The 19,892-nt window shown below is 39.6% G+C and overlaps 1 protein-coding gene across 3 annotated transcripts in view; it reads left to right on the top strand.

Moving 5' to 3' along the window:
- SCAMP1 (secretory carrier membrane protein 1) overlaps positions 1–19,892 on the top strand; it is a 93,511-nt gene that overhangs the window by 36,968 nt on the left and 36,651 nt on the right. For all 3 annotated transcript variants that reach the window (XM_073344152.1, XM_073344151.1, XM_073344153.1), the window contains exons 3-5: positions 829–933; positions 1,233–1,344; positions 17,724–17,852. In XM_073344152.1, the coding sequence (XP_073200253.1) occupies positions 829–933; positions 1,233–1,344; positions 17,724–17,852 (346 nt within the window). The remainder of the gene's footprint in view (positions 1–828; positions 934–1,232; positions 1,345–17,723; positions 17,853–19,892) is intronic.

The following is a 19,892-nucleotide window of genomic DNA, read 5'->3' as shown; positions in this document are numbered from 1 at the left end:
GAGGAGCCAAAAGTTTTCCAGCATTAAAAGTTTCACTGCTGTTGGATAGCTCCAAAGGATAAACTGTAGTCCTTTGACCTTAACCTATCCAGCTAGTGTCAGTTCAAGTCCTATCTTCGTCAGAAATCTGGGAGAATATGAAGGCATCGTTTCTGTGGTGCATAGAGGATAAAGAGGAAGAGGGAGGGATATTGAAATTAGTAGGAGAGAAATAACACAACCAAAAAAGCTTATTTTGTAACCATTAGAAATAAACTGTAACCAGTCCTTCATGCAGATAATTGAAAAGTGCTTATAATGCCTGAAATTCGTAAGTTGTGAAAGCAAGTATTAATGGAGATATTAAACAATAGACTATGAACACTGAACAATTATCTTCAGATTTGAAAAATTGAATAGGAGGGTATATTACCTTACTAATTATTCAATAGGTGACATAAGTCTGTGCTAGGAAAAGTCCTAGAGATTTCTGTTTATGATATAAATAGGTCATTTCTAATTCCTGGGCTTCCCATAACTTACATTTCACTTACCCCAGTTCATATCTGAATCAGTTTAAACTCCTGCGTTGTGCTACTTACAATTATTTATAAAATGCTGTGTTGCATCTCTGGCAAGCAGTGTACTGTATAAATAATATTTTATCATAGAAGAAGGAATTATTTTTTCCTAAAGATCAGCGTTACTGCAGGCAGCTTACCACAGAATTTTTGTTTATCTATTATGTCTCTATAAAAAAAAAAAAAGTACAGTAGATAATCTTAGTCTTCCAGAGTATAAAGTATCTGTTTGTGAAAGTGTCTTCTTATAATTTTCACTTTTTCTTAGCCTCCACCAGGAAATGTGAAAATGCCTAATACACCTGTGCCCAGTACACAGCCAGCTATAATGAAACCAACAGAGGAACCTCCTGCTTACACACAAGTAGCAAAGGTTTGTGTATAACATTTTGAGAATGGGCTAATCGCAAAAGAAATTCTAATTGCATATAAAAGTACTTTTTTTAGGCCAATGTTAATTTTATAAAGCAGCATTACTTTCTGTAATCAGCGCTATGCTTTACAGAAACAAGTGCTGTAATTAGATATAAGTTGTTGCATTAATTAATTAAAATAGGAGGTTTATCTTGATTCATGACTGAGAATGCAACATAATTGAAGAACATACACAAAAGAACAAAAATTCCAAGTTTGTGCATTTGTTGATATCTAACGGTGCTTGTTTTTCCTCAGGAGCATGCATTGGCCCAGGCTGAGCTACTTAAGCGCCAAGAAGAACTAGAAAGAAAAGCAGCAGAACTAGATCGCAGAGAAAGGGAAATGCAGAATCTCAATCGACAGGGTGGTATGCATCATGATCTTAATTCTTTTTAATAGAGATTTAAGTTTTAAAACTCTGAACTTCTGTTTTCTGCTTGCCTGCTTAAAACAAAGGTCTGAAGTATTTGTTTTTAGGGTCTCCTTCAGGAAAAGGAATCTATGCCTTTCAGAAGACTGCATAAAAAAAAAATCTCACACTTAGTTTTTGAGGTAGTGTGTGAACTTCTGTAGTGTAAACGTGTAACAAGGTTTTGTTGAATCAGTACTTTACTGTATTAACTATTGGTTTTTATTCTTGGTTTAAATTAAAGTAACATTAACTACTTGAAACAGTTCAAATTTTAAAAACTGTAATTAAAAGTAGTCTCATGTACTACACTTGCCTGATTCCTTTTCTGCCAATATTTGTCATGGTACAATAACTTTCCTATCTTTGATATTTTTCCTATCCTATTTTGCTGGGTTGGGAGATCCACACAAATAAAGGAAATGTTCTGATCATTATCAATTACTGGAAGTGCCCATAGTCCCTGATGAGGATCTCATTATGCTAGTTACTGTACAAACACAGAGGTAGTTGTGTTTCCTTCCATGAAGAGCTGACACAGTAAAACTGATGATATGTTATCAATGTGAAGAGTATGCAAACTGAAAAAAAAGGAACTTTTTTTTTAACTTTTTGCACTGATTTTTTTTTTTAATTTATAATAATCTTGAGTGTTAATTGTAACAATAATGGGTTAAAAAAATCAGACAAAAGCTTGTGTTTTTTTTTGGTTAAGGTGACTGAGTCCTGCGCTATATCCCTCGTTGCTAAATTTCACTATCAGTTCACTTGTATTTCGTTTTTGCTTTTTAGTAAGTGTGAAGTGCAGCAAAATTAGTGTTTCTACTGCAAATTTTTAATTGCAGAAACCTGCTACTGAGGAGTATGGTATAAAAATGGCAAGGTGTAAACTGGACATTGTGCTGGAAAGTTGAGATGTGGGGATGGTCTGCTTTAAAAGAAAAAGTTCAGGCCAAAACAAGAGAAAAACAACAAATACACAATCTTGAATTTGTGTGAGTTTATTTTTTCTGCATAAGGTATGATTCTTGCACCTGTTCTGGGCCCTTAGCATTTGTCTGGCAGGATTTTCCAAGTGCTCAGAAAATAAACTGTCATTTGGGAGCACAACAGGCCACTGTACAAACTCAGTTGGCTCAGCTGGCTTAATGACTTGAGAATTCAAATATTTGGGGAATTTCCTGTTAGTCATTTGTTGGAATCAAGGACCCAGGAGTTGGGGATCTGCTATTTTGTTAATAAAGAAAAATAATTGCAAATAAATTTTCCTTTTATAGTCGTCTTTACTTTTTTGGATAATCTAGTCTCTTTTTTCTGCTTGTCATCGTCTATCCCCTCCCCCGCTCCACCTCGCGATTGTTTTCTTTATTCATTAGTTTGTATGCAGTTTTTCAGAATTTCCCCTCCACCTATTACCTTTCATCCTCTTCACAGATAAATTTTATTGATGATCTGACATGCCCTATTCCCTCCACTTGTCTTTTCTAGTCCTTAGGAACAGTCTTATTCCTTTCTACTGCATCTTAAGGAACAGGGAACTTTGAGATCCCAGACATGCTTCAGGATGCCTGGAACCTGTTGTTTCTTACTATGCCTCTCTTATGTTGCAGCAGTGAGCACCAAGGGTTCTGAGAAATATGCGGAATCTGAAGGCTTCTTTTGGATCACTGGAAAGAAAAAAGATTAGTCCCTAAGGATCAAAAGGGGAAAGGTTAGGTTTTATCATTTGGGTATGAGAAGCATGGCAGATTGGGAATTATGTGACACAAGTGAAGGAGAAATTTTCCTTACCTGTTAATTTTCTTTCCTAATCTCTTCTGTACTAGTCCAAATGCTTGGAGTATATTTTGATGAACATATTGGGTATGTGTTTGTCAGTGTGTAAAGATCACTGGATTTAGCTTAACGATACTGAAAAGCGCAATTAAGATGCAGGTGAACACATTTGAAGCTCTGTTAGCTGGCCTTGTTTTAGCCTTGGGGAAGCGAACATGTATTAGCTAAGGTAACTTAATTGAAAAATGCAATCTTACCCGTCAAGACAGGATCTTGGATAATAGGTCTTTCCAACCAGAAGACGGAGACTGAAACCTCTTGTGGGATGTCAGACTCTCTTATATGCCCTCTAGTCATCTTGCAGTCCTCAGCTTGACTATTTTGAAAGCTATACCAAATAAAAAAAAAAATTCAGACATTATTATTTAGTAGTCATTAAAATTTGAGTAATTATGAGAAATCTGAACATGTCAGTGACTCTGCATTAAAACTCTCAGTAACGAGAGGCAGGCACCTAATTTTACAGAATAAGGGTCTGAATTGGTATAGATTATTTCAAAGTAAGAAAATTAATTAGAAAATATTTCCCCTGGTCTTAGGTCGTTTGTACCGATGCTTGGGACTTTCCAAAGTAGGTTGTGTGATATGTGTGTGTTTGTTTTGCTTTTTTAACTATGGGTGATTATAATTTGCATCACCTTCTGCAAAAGGTCACAATAGCAGTCCTATTCTGTAATGCTTGCCAAAAGTGTCGGCAGAAGCCTATTAGCTAGGCTTGTATATCTGTGTTCAAAAAGTTTCTCCTTCTTTCTGCACATAATGATGTTACTGAACAGGAAAGGTGAGATTTAAAAGATTCTGTTGATTAGAGATTTATGTTGCAACAGGAAATTAATCAGTTCTCTAATCCCTCTAGAGGTGGTGAATTCAGAGACAACTTGACTTTTAAATTCTGGTGCGGGATTGGAGTCTCTGAGACTACCCGAACTATGCCTTCCTTCCTGTGTAAATCTGTAGGGCTCTGTGTACTTCTAGATAATGTAGCCTTCTCTGTCAGAGTCTTGGAGGTGGGGCCAAACGTGGGTAGGATGATTTCTAGGTTCAGGTGAAAGGCAGTCGGTGTCTTGGGCCAGGATTCTAGCAGAGCCAACAGTGTGATCTTATAATGGTGAAAAATTATACAGAAGTGGGTTTCCAGGAAAACTTTGCAACTTTCCTCTTCTCACTAAACATACTGCTAGTAAAAACAGAATTTACGGATAGAAATCACAGGTAAAACCTTGGAGTTTAAAAGGAGGAGGAGCCATTCAACTCCTTGACCCCCTTTGCCTTTCCAACTAACACCCCTCTCCCTGCTTGCTTTCGTCTCTAAGCATGTTGAATGCGCACTCTACAGTCACTGCCTGGAGTTTCTCTTCTCCAGTTCCATTCTAGACCCTTTCCAATCCAGCCTCTTCCCCTTGCATTGCTCTGAAACCACTCTCACCAAAGTCTCTAATGGCCTTCTCTTAGCTAACATTCAGAAGCAGTACTCATCTCCATCCTCCTTGACTTGTCAGTTGCCTTCACCACAGTCAACCATGCTCTTCTTGAAATCTTGTCCTCCCTTGGTTTCTGTGATTCTTTCCTTTCTTGGTTTTCTTCCTTACCTCTCTAATTATCCTTCGGAGGGTTCTCCTTGTCTTCCCACCAACTTTCTGTAAGGGTTCCATAGGACTCTGTCCTTGTCCCCTTCACTTTTTCCTCTGTGCCTGATCTCTGGGCAGCTTCAGAAAGCGCACAAACACAAATTTAACTACGATGTCTGTGCTAACTACTCTCAGGTCTCGTGTTAGCAGGCTTATTCCTTCACCCACTTACTTCCCTGGTCCTTCTCGCATGAACAGAGAGCAACAATACCCAAAGTCCAAAGGTGCAAATAATTCGATGTTTATTGGGGTGAACTTCCAGCAAGCATGATTCCAGTTTCCTTCCTTAGTGTCCCCCTTCCCAGCTCTGACACCACAGAGCCTTACACTTGTGTCCCTGTTCCCATTCCTGCCCTTAGCCAAACATGATTCCAATTTCCCCACCCCCATTCCCTGATCCCATTTCCCCCACCCACCCACCCACCCACTTCCTGATTGACTGCAGACTATATAGTAAAACTTGAGTTCTGCTTAGCTATACCTTAACCAATCATTTTACTGAAATTTAACTAACCAATCCTAACATATTGTAATATGATTATTTAACCAATTACATCCCACCACCTTAATTAGTTGACACCCAGCAAAATTAATTGCACAGCAGAAAGAAACAATCACAGAACCAGACAGAGATTATACAGACAAACAATGGGGAAATGGGGACTACAGTGTTAGAACAAACACAGAAATGAGGATTTCACATCCCAGCTATTGATAAGTGAGTTCTTGCCAGACAGGATGCTATCAAACTAAGTTTCCTTTTACATCTTCTAGGCAAAAAGAAAAGGAATACTTGTGGCACCTTAGAGACGGACCAATTCTATTAATTAATTTAATTAATTAAATTCCTTAGTCTCTAAGGTGCCACAAGTACTCCTTTTCTTTTTGCAAATACAGACTAACACGGCTGTTACTCTGAAATCTTCTAGGCACTTCCCTTTCTCTGGAGGTGATAGGCATTATCAGGACAGGATTGTATTCCTAACAGCCCAATAGCACTAACAGCCCAATAGCCCAATGTGACTAGGTTAGAATGTGAGGATGTGACCGTACACTTCCCAGCTTATGGCTGCCTCTGTTGCTTAGCCAGAGATCTCAGCCTAAGAACAGGGCCTCAGACTGTCACAGTAAGAGAAGGCTCTTACACTGGCAGACAGTGATTTTGATTCTTTCTTTTATACCTCTATAACTAGCCAAGTGATAGGAATACACCTAAATTCTTAGAGTATAGGCCTTTACAGACAGGCCTGAATATCTATATCTATGTAGCTCTCTTTCTATCCAAACTCAAGTCTTGGTCTGTCTTTTTTGACAACTCTTTGGGGATGTCGAGTTGTCAGCTTAAGCTAAACTTGGCTAAAACAGAGCTTCCAATCTTCTCTCATATACCCAAGCCCTCACCACTATCTCCTTTTTTGATCGCTGTGGACAACGCTATCATTCTACCTGTTACTCAGACCTGCAGTCTGGGCGTCATCTTTGACTTGGATGTCTCTTTAGCTCCTCGCATTTAGGCTATATCAAAACCTTGCTGATTTTTTCTGCATAATATCTCTAAGATACAGCTTTTCTTATCAATGCATATGGGTAAAACTCTCATCTAAGCTCTCAGCGTCTTGCACCCTCAGTTACTAAGATCCTCTTTGGCCTTGACAAATGCTTTTTTCCCCACTCATATCAGTCCAGAATGTTGATGCAAAGATCATTTTCCTAACCTGTAGCTTTGACTTATCTCATCTCTCTTTGAATCCCTCACTAGCTCCCCATTCCTAGTGTATCAACCATAAGCTGTTTAGATTCACTTTCAAGGCCCTACACAGTCTGATGGGGTTCCCGGGGTGCAACCTGGACTGTGGGACTGCAGAACGCCTCTTACACTGTGATGCTGTGGCTAAGCCACAAACCTTTGGCAGATACTGAATTACACAGACCTCCACAGGCAGGGATACACCGTAATCCTGGGGGGAATTTTGCGGCAAAAAATCCAAAATTTTGCAAAATGTTGCATATTTTATTTGTCAAAATAATGCAGTGTAATCACACCAGTTTCACTTATTTTGGTAATTTATTTAAACTACCATTCAGGAAAAAAAAAATCACAATAAATGTTCAGCATTTCCTAAACCAGGGGTCAGCAGCCTTTGAGAAGTGGCGTGCCAAGTCTTCATTAATTTAAGGTTTTGCATGCCAGTAATAAATTTTACATTTACAGGGCCCCCCCAACGGAACTCCATACCAGCAGCGCACTGAGCCGCTCAGCCGGCTGCCGGTCTGGGGTTCTGTTCACCGGCTACTGCCAGCCGGGGTCCCAGCCGCCAGCCCCACTCAGCCTGCTACTGGTCTGGGGTTCCATCTGCCGCCCGCGCTGCCAATCTGGGGTTCCAGCCACCAGCCCCACTCATCCCGTTGCCAGCCTGGACGGATGGAATCCTGGGTCGGCAGCGGGCTGAGCGAGGCTGGTGGCTGGGACCCTGGCTGGCAGGGGCTGGCAGACAGAACCCCAGACCAGCAGCGGGCTGAGCTGGGCTGGCGGCCGGGACCCTGGCTGGCAGCAGAGTGCCACTAAAAATCAGCTCGTGTGCCACTGGCTGCCGACCCTTGTCCTAAACGCATGAAAGTTAAGTTACAAATACTTGGTAATCAAGACCCTGCATTCCAGTCATAATCCTGGATTTTCATTTAAATCATATTACTTTTATTTTGGTGTTTGGTGTTCTGTAATGTAGACTGTCGCTTTAAATTGCTCAGACTTTCACACATGAAAGTCATACAGTTTTGCTCATCATTGCCCTGCATTTTTTTAAATGGATAAGTAAAATAGATCCTGAGCTGTATTCTAACTGCATTGTGCCTCTCTGGCACAGGGAAAAAAAGCGAGAAATCACATTGACCTTGCTATCTGAGGATTCTGTTGCTGTCATTTACAATCAGGCTCCTTTACACCATTTTGGCAAGGTAAAGGAGCCTTAATTGACTAAGAATGGGAACAGTTAACTAACAATGGGAACATTAGCAGCTTGCCTGTTCAGTTGTTATATTTCTGCTCTGCCTCAGGGACAGAGTTTGTTTCACACAGCTCTATGCTTCCAAACCCAGGATGCAGCAACAGCTACAAGAGGGACAGAATGAGTCTCTCTCACTCATTTGCACACAGGCAGGCGCCCAGCCCCACCCCCTTAACATCTTCCACAGATGGACAGCCAGCCAGCCTATCCCTTCCCCCCCCTCCCCCCCCCCCGCTGCTCCCAGCAGTTGTGCCCAGGCTGCCATGCAAGGGGGGCGTGTTCCTGACAGATTTCTTGGCTCCCCCATTTTTCTGTGGGGGAGCCAAGAAATCTGTGGAAGGTATGAATTCTGTAGTCCATATCTCTCCCCACCCCAACCCGGGTGTAGAATTTTCTCAGGAGTAATACCCAACTGATTACATGAATGCTTTGCCAGCCACTCATGGACCAACAATAGAGAGGCTCCAGCCAATTCCCCCGCAGCTAACAAACCTTGCACCCCGGAACTGTACTATCTTGCCCTGATCAGAAGCCTGACCAGTGTAAGTTTATTATCCAATCCGTGCCTCCCTCAATGCAGAGGGGACACACACTAGCCTTTGTAAACTGAGATTTCCCAAGCACCTCAACCAAAACACACAGTAAAGTAAAATATAAAACAGATTTATTAACTGCAGAAAGATAAATTTTAAGTGATTGTAAGTAGCAGGCATAGAGAACAAAGTTGGTTACCTAAGAAATAAAACAAATTTGCAGTCTAAATTCTATAAACGGAACAGGATTTGAATCAAGCAGGGTTTGAATCTGTCTCATCCTAACAGATGGTATAGTTCCTCAATACACAGCCCAGGACCCCCTTTCAGCGCGGGACCACCCTCCTCAGTTCAAAGTCTTTGTCCTCCAGACGTTTCTTCCTGGGGCTGAGTTGTGGGGGGAGTAAGGCCAAGTCATGATGTCACTTTCCCTCTTTATAATTTCTTTCAGTTTGCTGGAAAGATGTCTTGCTTGTGATGTGGGAATCCAACCCCATTGATCAAGCAGTCTCCATTGTCTATGTGCTCCGTCTCTCTGAGAAGTCTTCTGGGATGGCTGCTAGGCAAGTGGATTCCCCTTTAATGGGCCATCAGCATGTCTGGCTAATCCCTGCTGGTTGTGGGTGTTCCCAAACTCTCAACATATTTCAGTAACACGCACATAGCAAAACTCAATAACTGCAGATATGATGATAGCACAGACAATCCAACAGGATATTAATGTTCAACAGATCAAGACTTTAAAATGATACCTCATAAGGCATACTTTGTACAGAACATACCATAATTATATGACAGTGGTGAATATGGGTGATTTAGGATGGTGCTTTGAGGTACAGAGTGCACACATGGTCAATCTCCGCTCTGCCCATCATCTCTAATTTGTACTGAGGGGTCGACGCATACCATGAGGTCAGACTCTGTTGCCCAGTTATTACATTTTCAAACAAGCACCTTTTTGTTTTCTCTCGTGCTTCCTCAGGTACTTAGGAGGCACTCCCTGAGCTACCTCATTATCCTACTTCATATCCCTCCTCAAAACTCTCCTTGTGCTGTGACTCCTACAAAAAACTTGAAAATGGTTAGGCTGCTGGCATGCCGGTTATGCTCACCTCAATAGTCTCATTGTTTCCTTGTACTCCATCTATTTGTCTGTATCAATCTGTTTTTCTTTTGACGCATACTTAGATTGTAAGCTCCTTGGGGCAGGGACTGTCTTTTTCCCCATTTTGTACAGCACCAAGCACAGTTGGGTCCTGGTCCATGACTAGGTGTTCTAGTAATACAGATTATAACTAATGATAAAGTTTCAAGTCCCTGTGGAAATCGGGTAAACTATTTGCCAATCTCAGCTTATCTATAGCCTTCAGGAATCTGGAAACATTAGGGTCATAGGCACTGATTCTGTGGGTGCTCTGGGGCTGGAGCATGCATGGGGAAAAAAGTGGCAGGTGCTGAGCACCCACTGGCAGCCCCATGCTCGATTAGGTCCTCCCCATCCCCCCAGTGCTGCCCACCTACTGACGGCCCCACTGATGAGCACCTACCCACCAGTGTCTCCTGTCTGCCACAGTCAGCTTTTCTGTGGTGTGTAGGAGGCGCTGGGGGGGAGCAAGAGTAGGGCATGCTCGGGAGAGGGGGCAGAAAGATGCAGGGTGGGGTTGGAGCCTTAGGGGAAGGGCTGGAGTGGGGGCAGAACCAGGAGAAGCAGCCCCTCCTCCCCCTGGCACATTAGAAAGTTGGCACCTCTGATTAGGGTAACATGCTATTGAAACTGTTTGTTTGAACCTCTGAGCACCAGAGCTGCTGCAGCCTGAACTCTAATGGAACTGAGACTCTAGCCCAGGGGTTCTCTCAATAAATTTTTTGGTGGCCTCAATGTGTGGCCACCAGCTCTTGCTGGTGCCGCTACTTTGAGAATTTTTCCTAAAATACTTAATTAACTTTAGGAAAAACATACGTATTACATATATGCACATGCAAATCATTGTAATTTATAAAGCTGTCCAGCGATTAAAAAAATGAATCGTGCAATTAAACAATAATAGAATACCATTTATTTAAATATTTTTGGATGTTTTCTGCATTTTCAAATATATTGATTTCAGTTACAACACAATACAAAGTATACAGTGCTCACTTTATATTTATTTTTGATTACAAGTACTTGCACTGTAAAAAACAAAAGACATTGTATTTTTCAGTTCACCAAATACAAGTATTCTAGTGTTGTACCAATAAAATAAAAACCAGCAGGATCTTATTAAAGGGAAAAAGGCAAAATACCACATTTATTGTGAACACACACACACACACACACACACACACACACACACACACACACACACACACACACACACACACACACACACACACATATGTTCTGCAAGGTTGTTATCGTGCCAAGCCACTGGCCAGGTGGCCTGGACATGAGGAGGGAGCAGGGCCTTGTCAGATGCTCATCTGATGCTCCTGGAAGTTGGTTTGCAGAATCAGACCCCAAAGTTCTCACTTTTTAGAGTCTATTTTTATAGGAATTTCTTCCTATGCCAGTCTATGGGAATTGCTTCATCATGCTGTTGCTGAATCAATCAGCAGATAGCACATTCCTGACGGCTCCAAGATGTTACCTTGTTCTTTGGTTCTCCCATACTTGAGGCTGTTGGGTGGATTCCAGTCTGCCCTCCGGGGGGTCCTCTGGTTATTTCCACTTTATGCCTTCTTCAGCCGATGGACACTGGATTCTTAGGCTGGCACCTCCCTGATCATTCAGTTATTATCCACACCAAGCATCCATCCACATACATCCTCTATCTCTATTTTAATCACAATTTTTAATACAACAAAAGGGCGGGGAGTCTCTGGGTGCTGTTTCTGTTGTTAGAGTATTGCTTTGAGTCTCTCTCTCTGTGAATTGCTTTGAGAACAGACTCTGTCTTAGAATGTACTAACACAATTAGCAGCTTGCAAGTTTCACACATAGAGGGAGAGAAACAGTACCAAAAACCAAGAGACCTCTTAATTAGTAATACCCTGGAATTTAAACTATGGGGAATCAAACTCATTTGTGATTTTAATACACATACATTTTAATAATGATTTAATAATAATAATTTGTGATTTCTTTAATATGATCCAACACTAGTGCAATCTCTTTGTCATGAAAGTTGAACTTACAAATGTGAAATTATGTAAAAACAAAAAAACAAAAAACAGACCCTATGTTCAAAAATAAATCAATGTAAAATTTTAGAGCCTGTAAGTCCACTCAGTCCTACTTCAGCCAATTGCTCAGACAAACAAGTTTGGTTACAATTTGCAGGAGATAATGCTGCTCGCTTCTTGTTTACAGTGTTACCCAAAAGTGAGAACAGGCGTTCACATGGCACTGTTGTAGCTGGCGCTGTAAGATATTTACGTGCCAGATGCGCTAAAGATTCATATGTACCTTCATGCTTCAACCACCATTCCAGGGAACATGTGTCCATGCTGATGATGGGTTCTGCTTGATAATGATCCAAAGGAGAGCGGACCGACTCATGTTCATTTTCATCATCTGAGTCGGAAGCCACCAGCAGACAGCTGATTTTCTTTTTTGGTGGTTTGGGTTCTGTAGTTTCTGTATCCAAGTGTTGCTCCTTTCTGTCTTCTGAAAGCAGGAAGACTATTTAATCATGGATCTCTACATAAATGTGCATTCTTTTTGGTTGTTATAACCTCAATACATATTCTTCACAGCTCAGATAGATGTAGGTTTCAATTTTAGAAGGTACACACTATACATTTTTAAGTGATTTATTTTGAAAACTTTTCAGATTAATTTTACAGCTATATCAGAAAATGAATGATTGGTTATTTCTTTTACCAAAGGTAATCAAAGCAGATATTTATGAAGTCATTGGGAGGTGAACTATCTCCAGTTCAACAGGTTAATCATTAATATTTGGAGGATTTTCTTGCCATGCTGTATTAGGAGGAGAACATCACCAGACAGACATTTAAATTGTTTTATTTAACTAAAACAACAACTTTATGTATTCAGGATTTTTTTCTTCAACAGCAAACATATAATATTTTAACAAAACAAGCATATGAATTTTTGAATTTAGTTAAGTATCAGAAGGGTAGCCGTGTTAGTCTGGATCTGTAAAAGCAGCAGCAAGTCCTGTGGCAGCTTATAGACTAACAGACACATTGGAGCATAAGCTTTCATGGGTGAATACCAACTTCGTTGGATGCCACGAAAGCTTATTCTCCAATACGTCTGCTAGTCTATAGGTGCCACAGGACTCTGCTGAATTTAGTTAAACATTCAAGTTTTTTAAAATCAGGTTTGTTTTAGTTAAAATTGTTTAACTAAAATAGTTAAATGAAATATTTAAAAAAAGCCCCAAAATTAAATCAACTATGTGAGCCAGGTGAATATGAGAAACTTTAAATTATTGGCTTCTGCAGCTACCTCGGTCATCTTCACCTTCATTTTCTGATTTGTTCATAATCTGGAAAAGAAAAACAAGCTTTCCTGCTTTTTCAGGTCCCAAATGATTTCTCAGTTTGGAATGAATTAGTCCAAAGGAAGAAAATATTCTTTCTACACCGGCAGAAGAAGCTATTGCTGTTAAAAGTGAGATTATCACTTCAACAGTCTCTGAATCCCAGTGCTTAAGTGATTTCCACCAGTTCACTGGTGTGACTTTCTTTTAAACATCATCAGCAAACATATATTTCTTGAATGGTTCACCCTTAACGCTGAAGTTTATTATAGTTGCCATGATGGAGGGATGATTGCTGGATGTCCATGTCATAGCCAGCTCCTCTTCTTCAGCAGTTAAGGTTTGAGCCTGGTGTCGAGTATTGAAAATATTTGCAAGAAAATGAGCTGGAGATAGTACTTGTCCCATTCGTTTTTTTTAATGTTTGTAATTTATCTCTGTCATTGCATATTTCTCTTTTTAAGATCTCACTCAGTTTCTTCCAAATTTCAGCAGCGTCAGCAATAAAACAAAACCTGCAAATTGTTCAAGGCTACAGAAATAGGCTTCAGGGTACTCAGCATGTGTTCAACACTTCTCTTAAGCCCAATGTTGAGAACTTTGGCTGTGCCAGTACCATCTATTTTTTCATGATTTTGTTCACAAACTGTTATCAGATTAGACCAGTTCTTGATATAGTGCTCAAAACAGTCCACTACTGAGTTCCATTGCACATCTTGTGGGAGAGTTAGCTTGGTTCCTCCCACTTTTTTCAGAGCAACTGCTGCAAAGTGGTGGTTACAGAAGTATTTTGCAATTTCAACAACATTAGCCTTTAATTCTGAAGTCTTTGGCTAAGAGGTGCATCAAACGAGCACGGCAACCGTATGATATTAGCTTGGGACTCTCTTCTAAGTAATTTCTTCTCATCTTGGATACATTTTCAGCATTGTCTGTGACCAAGCTGCATACTAGACATTTGATTTTTTTCTCCATAGTTTGTTATAGCTTTCACTGCTACTTCTTTTAAGTATTCTGTGCGTGTGCATTTCCTGATGTATCAATTGTTTCTGTAAGGAAGACATTCCCTTCTTCTGTTGTCACACAAGCACATACAACAGGATCATTGTGGACATCGCTCCACCCATCAAGACTCGAGTTAACAATTTTACCCTCTAGACCTTTTGCACGCTGCTCAATTTCTCTTTCATACGCTTTACCCAGTAATTTGCCTGCAACATCTGCTCTATTGGGTGGATCGTATCCTGGTCTTAATGACTGTGTTAATGAAGTGTGGTTTCTCAATCATATGGAAAGGAGAGTTTGTTGCATAAACAAACCGGACAATTTTTTCATCCATTACCTTTTTGTAATCTGCTGGTTCTTATCACAAACTTATCTCTGGTTGTTTCTCTTTTTGCTACAGGTGATATACTGTGGCTGTGTGACATACATCATGTGACTGAAACACTATCATTGGCAGATAACTCTGAAACTATAGAAAATGATGGTGATCTTGAAGGTGGATAGTCTTCAGAATCCTGTATGTTGAGGATGGATTCTCATAAACAAAATAAGTCAATGCAGTTATTTAATTATCATACTGCTCATTTAGTATTACTCATTGCATTCACTGACGCTCGGTACTACTTTAAAGGTGAAATGGTAAAAGGGAGATCTGCCTATTTCAGCTATTTATTTTTTATCACAACTGCATCTAAAATGACAGTACCATAGAGTAACAACTATATTTTTTGCTCAAACTTAAGAATTCAAGAATAGTCCAGAAGGAAGAGAGGCAGTCCTTAAGAAAGAATTATGAAATAAAAAAGTTTACCAACCTGAAGATCCTGCATGTTCCTTTCATCATCTTCAACTCAGTTTCCTCCTGAGAAGGAACACTTCTCATGATGTTGTTTCATTCGGGCAACCAGGCCTTGCATTTCTTTGTTGCACTGTTTGCATTTTGCACGCGTGCCTGTCTGACCCACAGGTAGAGGAACTTTCATTCAAATATTCCCAAACTGGGTCTCTTTTACAGCCTGCTGCCATTATAGGTTTTCCCTTCTAGTGAGAGAATGGTATGGTAGATCTCAAATCAATGAAGGCTACACTCAGAAAGATCTCAAGATTTCTGGAATATGCTGCTCGAACAGTTTCACTTTTGTTTCTACTACCTGTCCCTCCCTTCTCACATTTATCTCCAGACTTCTCCATATCCAGATCTATTCTGTCCCCAACAATCTTCTATTCATTGAGCTTTTTGAAACTTTGCACTTTTAGAGAGAGGTAAGGGATTCACTCTGCATACACACATTTGCAGAGGGACAGTTGGGTTGAGGTCTGTTTCTCTTCTCATATTATATTATGTTGTGTTGTGTGTTTTGTTTAAAAACATTGTTGCTGTTAACAAGCATGTTGTCTCTGGAGACACAAATCCACAGTTTGAGAACTTCAAAGCTAAGCATCTCTGGTGGTATCTTCTAGAATTTATAATCCCTATCCCATGATGAGAGATCTTTGAGTTATAATGTATCTTAATTAAAACTAACTTTAGATAGAATGCTTTTTGAGGAAAAAACCATTTAAAAAAAAAAATCCACCTGCGGAGTCCCGGGCTCCCTGTGCCCTGACCGTATGGGTGGAGGGGAACTGCCAGGGGAGCAGTCCAGCGACTGAACACCACAGCCGCCTCCAGTGATAAGAGTCATCTCCAGCACTGTGCTCACTGGCCTCATGTCTCGAGGGGTGGTGCCTGGAGCCGCCGAGAGGGCTGTGTGGTGCAGGGTGCCCATCCCTGCTGCCAGTGCCAGAGCAAACATCGAGGTGGTGCATCCCACTGCTCTTGGTAACAGCTATTCAGGAGCAACAGCTGGGAGCTACAGGGAGGGGCCATTGCTTCCTCTTCTCCCCTCACCCTCAAATCTCCACCTATGCTTGGGAGGCTGTCAAGGCCACACACAAAGCCACTGGTGGTCGCATGCGAGAAACGTTGCTCTAGCCCATGACTAGACCAGTTTGCAGGAAATCCAGGATGACTGTGCCATGTCTTTGATGAGAAGTATCCTCATTTCATCACACAAGTTCATAAAGGTTCTCCAAACCTTAGAGTGGTCGGCCTTTGATGTGTATTGCTTTCTTGACTGCACCACAAGAGAGATTGCTTTACTTGATAAGCCCCTCTTCTTCAGGCTTGTGCACTTAGCGAGTGGATTGATTTGAATCATGATTTAAATCAGCTAACGTGAATCTTTAATCTGAAGCATTGATTTGAATCTTGTTTTGCATTTTTTAGTTATTTCCCTAAAGAAAGATGGATTGTTATTGGTTGGTATAACTATTAAAATATGTTAATTTGCAACTAACTGTAGCTTCTACACTAAATTTGGTGGTACTTTTTTTCATAATCAGGAAGATACACTATATCTATTCTAAACCTATTTATTTAAGCAGTTATGTAGCTTAACATACTTATTCAGATTCTTAATTTTTACATTTTATTGTGTTAAAAAATGGTGAATGATGCATGTCCTATTTACTACATGATTAATGTTTTACATGTGATGTTTTTGTCAAGCTGCATTTGGATGGAAATTGGAATTCAATTAAAAATCCACAAAAACAGTATTTTAAAATAGTTTTTAATGGTTAAATAAGACTACCTTAAATATTCCAGATACAAAAGCAAAAAAGGAAGGATTGACTTGATTGTTTCTGGTCTCCATGTCATTCATGTTTTTAAAATTAATAGATCTCAGCCTCTCATACCTCCATTTTTATTCATAGATTGAAAAGGGAAAACAAGCTTTTCTACTTTTTCAACTCCCAATTTTAATGAACTAGACATTGGATGGAACTAGTTGAGTTTGCTGAAAAGAAGAAAATATTATCTCTGAACCTATGGAAGGGATTGTTGCTGTCAAAAGCTGGTTTAGCACATCAGCAGAAATTTGGTTCATGTACTTAGCCAATCAGTGACTTCTACCAGTTCAGTGGTTTTACTGTCACTAAAACCTTGACAGCAGACATGTATTCCTTGAATATTATTTTTTATTTAATTTAAATGTTTTAATAGATTATAGTAAATTGGATAGGCTGTCATAATTTCAATTTAATTTTAAATTTATTTTTAAAAAGAAAAATGTATATAATTGAAATAAAAAATGTTTTACATTTAAAAAATCTTTTAAAAGAAAAACAACAAATTATTGATTTTCATCCACCCTGCTTTATTCAGCAAAGGTAAGACCACAAACTGTGCTAGATCCACATGAAGTACTGGACCTTTTGTTCACAGATCTAGAATTAATGGGAGTCTGAGAGAAAGACCCAGGGACTTGTTTACCAAATCCAGGTACCACAACCATCTCAATCAATCTGATGCTATGAGTACGGAGGATGCTTTTCATTTGCCAACCTTCTACAGGACCCTGCTGAGCATGGACCACAGAAGGGGGCATGTACACTTAAGTTGTAGATCCAGGGAATTTTGAGGGCTTCTGTTCTGCTTGTACCTGCTTCTTTTATGTGAAGTAGTTGGGGAACTTTTCTTTTTTCTTGTTGTTTCATGAGATCCTTCTGTCACCCGTACAGTCTTTTGCACAGACCAGTGAAGACCCTGTTCTTTCCTTGGTTCAGCTGCATTCCATTTTCAGTTAGCTCTGCTGTTTGACATCTTCATAGTGCAGATTGTTAGTCTCTTTTTTTTAGTTCAAGTTATTAATAGGTCTGCAGGAATCCTATATGTAAGACAATTTGAGAACAAAGCAGTTCAAATTTAATAGGCAAATCTCTTTCTAATATGCAGAGAGAAGAAAATAATAAAATTGTATTATAAACTATTGGTTTTTTTTTGACTTGCAGGCAGGAAAAATAATTGGCCGCCTCTGCCTGGGAATTTTCCAGTGGGTCCTTGTTTCTACCAGGATTTTTCTGTAGACATTCCTGTAGAATTCCAGAAGACAGTAAAGATTATGTACTACTTGTGGATGTGTAAGTAAAAAAGTACTGAACCCTAACAGTCTGTACATTTTATTATTTTGACCTAGTCAACATCTACATTTCACAAAAAAAAAATTTATCGCCGGTGTAAAGTCAGATGTTGAAATGAAATAATCTTTTTTGTGGCTAAGGATAATGTCAGTGTTAAGAGAATACAGATTTATTTCTTAGAAATTAAATACACATTTTTAACAGGATTCCTCATTTTAAAAAAAATTGTTCCATGAAAATAGATATTATGGAGAAAAGTGCGATAGAAAACTGTAAAATAGAAATCTTTCTAAAATTCATTAAAAATTTAAAATATTAGATATTATTTATGAAAAGATTACCATACAAATAACTAGTGCGTAGACCTGCTCTAGTATATTTTATTTTTCCCTTTTAAACATGACTGCCATCTTCAAACTAATCTCTAATTGTTGTTTGCCTTAATTCTAATTGTTGTTTTTTATACATAAGTGGAAGTTGAACCAAAAAAAAATTTTTTCCCCCTAAAATTTCAAATTAAATATAGTAATAATACCTAGCTCTTTTGCTGTGATTTTCGTCAATACCTCCTTTTATCTATTGGGATCTAAATGTCATTATTCCCATTTTACAGATGGGGAAACTGTAGGGAGGTGAAGTGGCTTGCCCCTGGTCAACCAGCAGGCCAGTGGCAGAGCCAGGAATAGAATTCAGGTCTCCCAGTTTAGTGCTCACTCAGCCACATTTAGAGTTTATAGCCTTGTGATTGTTCACATTATACTTGTACAATAATTTGCCTACAATTAAATGTTGGTATAGTCTTCTTAAAAAGATGATTAGTATAGTGTAAATAAACAAAAGAATATTGTCTACATTAAACTGTCCTGTCTACACCAGAGGTACTCAGAGCACAGTCTCTGCAGGCTTTGTGTTTGGTCTGCACTATTTCAAAATATACTGCTCTGTCTTGATCACAGCAGCTTGCTGGCAACCAGTGGGAAAATGTAATACAAGATCTTAATGTACATTATGCTGTGATCAGTGTCATCTTCTCCAGTTGCTTGTGGCTGTTTGGATACGGTATGTTTACACCACAATTGTAGTGTTTGTGTCCTGGCATTTTCCTTATTAGACACAGATGTGGATTTCAGGCACCCCTTACTTTTCCACTAGGTTCCAGGTTGAACAAATCTGGACACCAGTGTACTTGGTAATCTTTTTTTACTTTTTTAATGTTAACTCCGTGTATGAATCAAAAGTAGTCAGCTTTCAGTACTTAACCATGACAATTACTCTAGTTTGAAGTCCACAACTTGTTATATTCATTACTGGATCACCACTCTTTAAAAAAAATAAAAAAATGTGAAATGCAAAACTAGTCACTCTAATAAGTATGATATAGGCTTAAGATCCATATCCAGTCTGAAAGCTTGGAATTCAGTATTTCAAATGGTATCAGCATTAGTTTCTAACTCCAGCCATGTATGGGGTTGACTTCTAAAAATGTCAAACTTCAAGCCTGGGAGGGAAAACAAAATGGGAATTATAACAACACTGTATTTCTCTCCCCCATCCTACAACAGTGGATTAAGGAACAGACAGCATTATAATGTCAATAACTAGAAGCAAAGAGACAGCGTTCTAAAGACCTGCTCCGATTATATTAATTTCAACCAGACCTGCTTTCTCTTCACCTTGGAAGATGGAAGCTTTAACTTGGCTTTCTTGTGTTTTCCTTAGTTTGGCCTCTCATTCCTTTTCTTTGTCTTGTAGGCACACTATGGAAGAAAGAGGGGATGAGAAAAAGAAAGGAGAGAAAAGAGTAAGGCCAAAAGCTGGGAACCTGAGTAATCCACTTAAGGACAGGGGAAATGGGTGGAAGCCCAAGCTCTCAGTGCTCCCCACCCCATGTAGTGGGTTTCAACTGAGGCTGGCCATTTGATTAGACTCTGTGACACATACTACTTAGGAGGATGCCTAAGTGGTTTGGTCTACACTTCACGAGAGTGACAGGGCTCCCCCTCTTAGGGTACTCATTGCCTTAGCAATCTGCCTGCCTGG

Source organism: Lepidochelys kempii, chromosome 5, assembly GCF_965140265.1.
Source record: "Lepidochelys kempii isolate rLepKem1 chromosome 5, rLepKem1.hap2, whole genome shotgun sequence".
NCBI lineage: Eukaryota > Metazoa > Chordata > Testudines > Cheloniidae > Lepidochelys > Lepidochelys kempii.
This window is presented reverse-complemented; position numbering and strand designations above follow the sequence as displayed.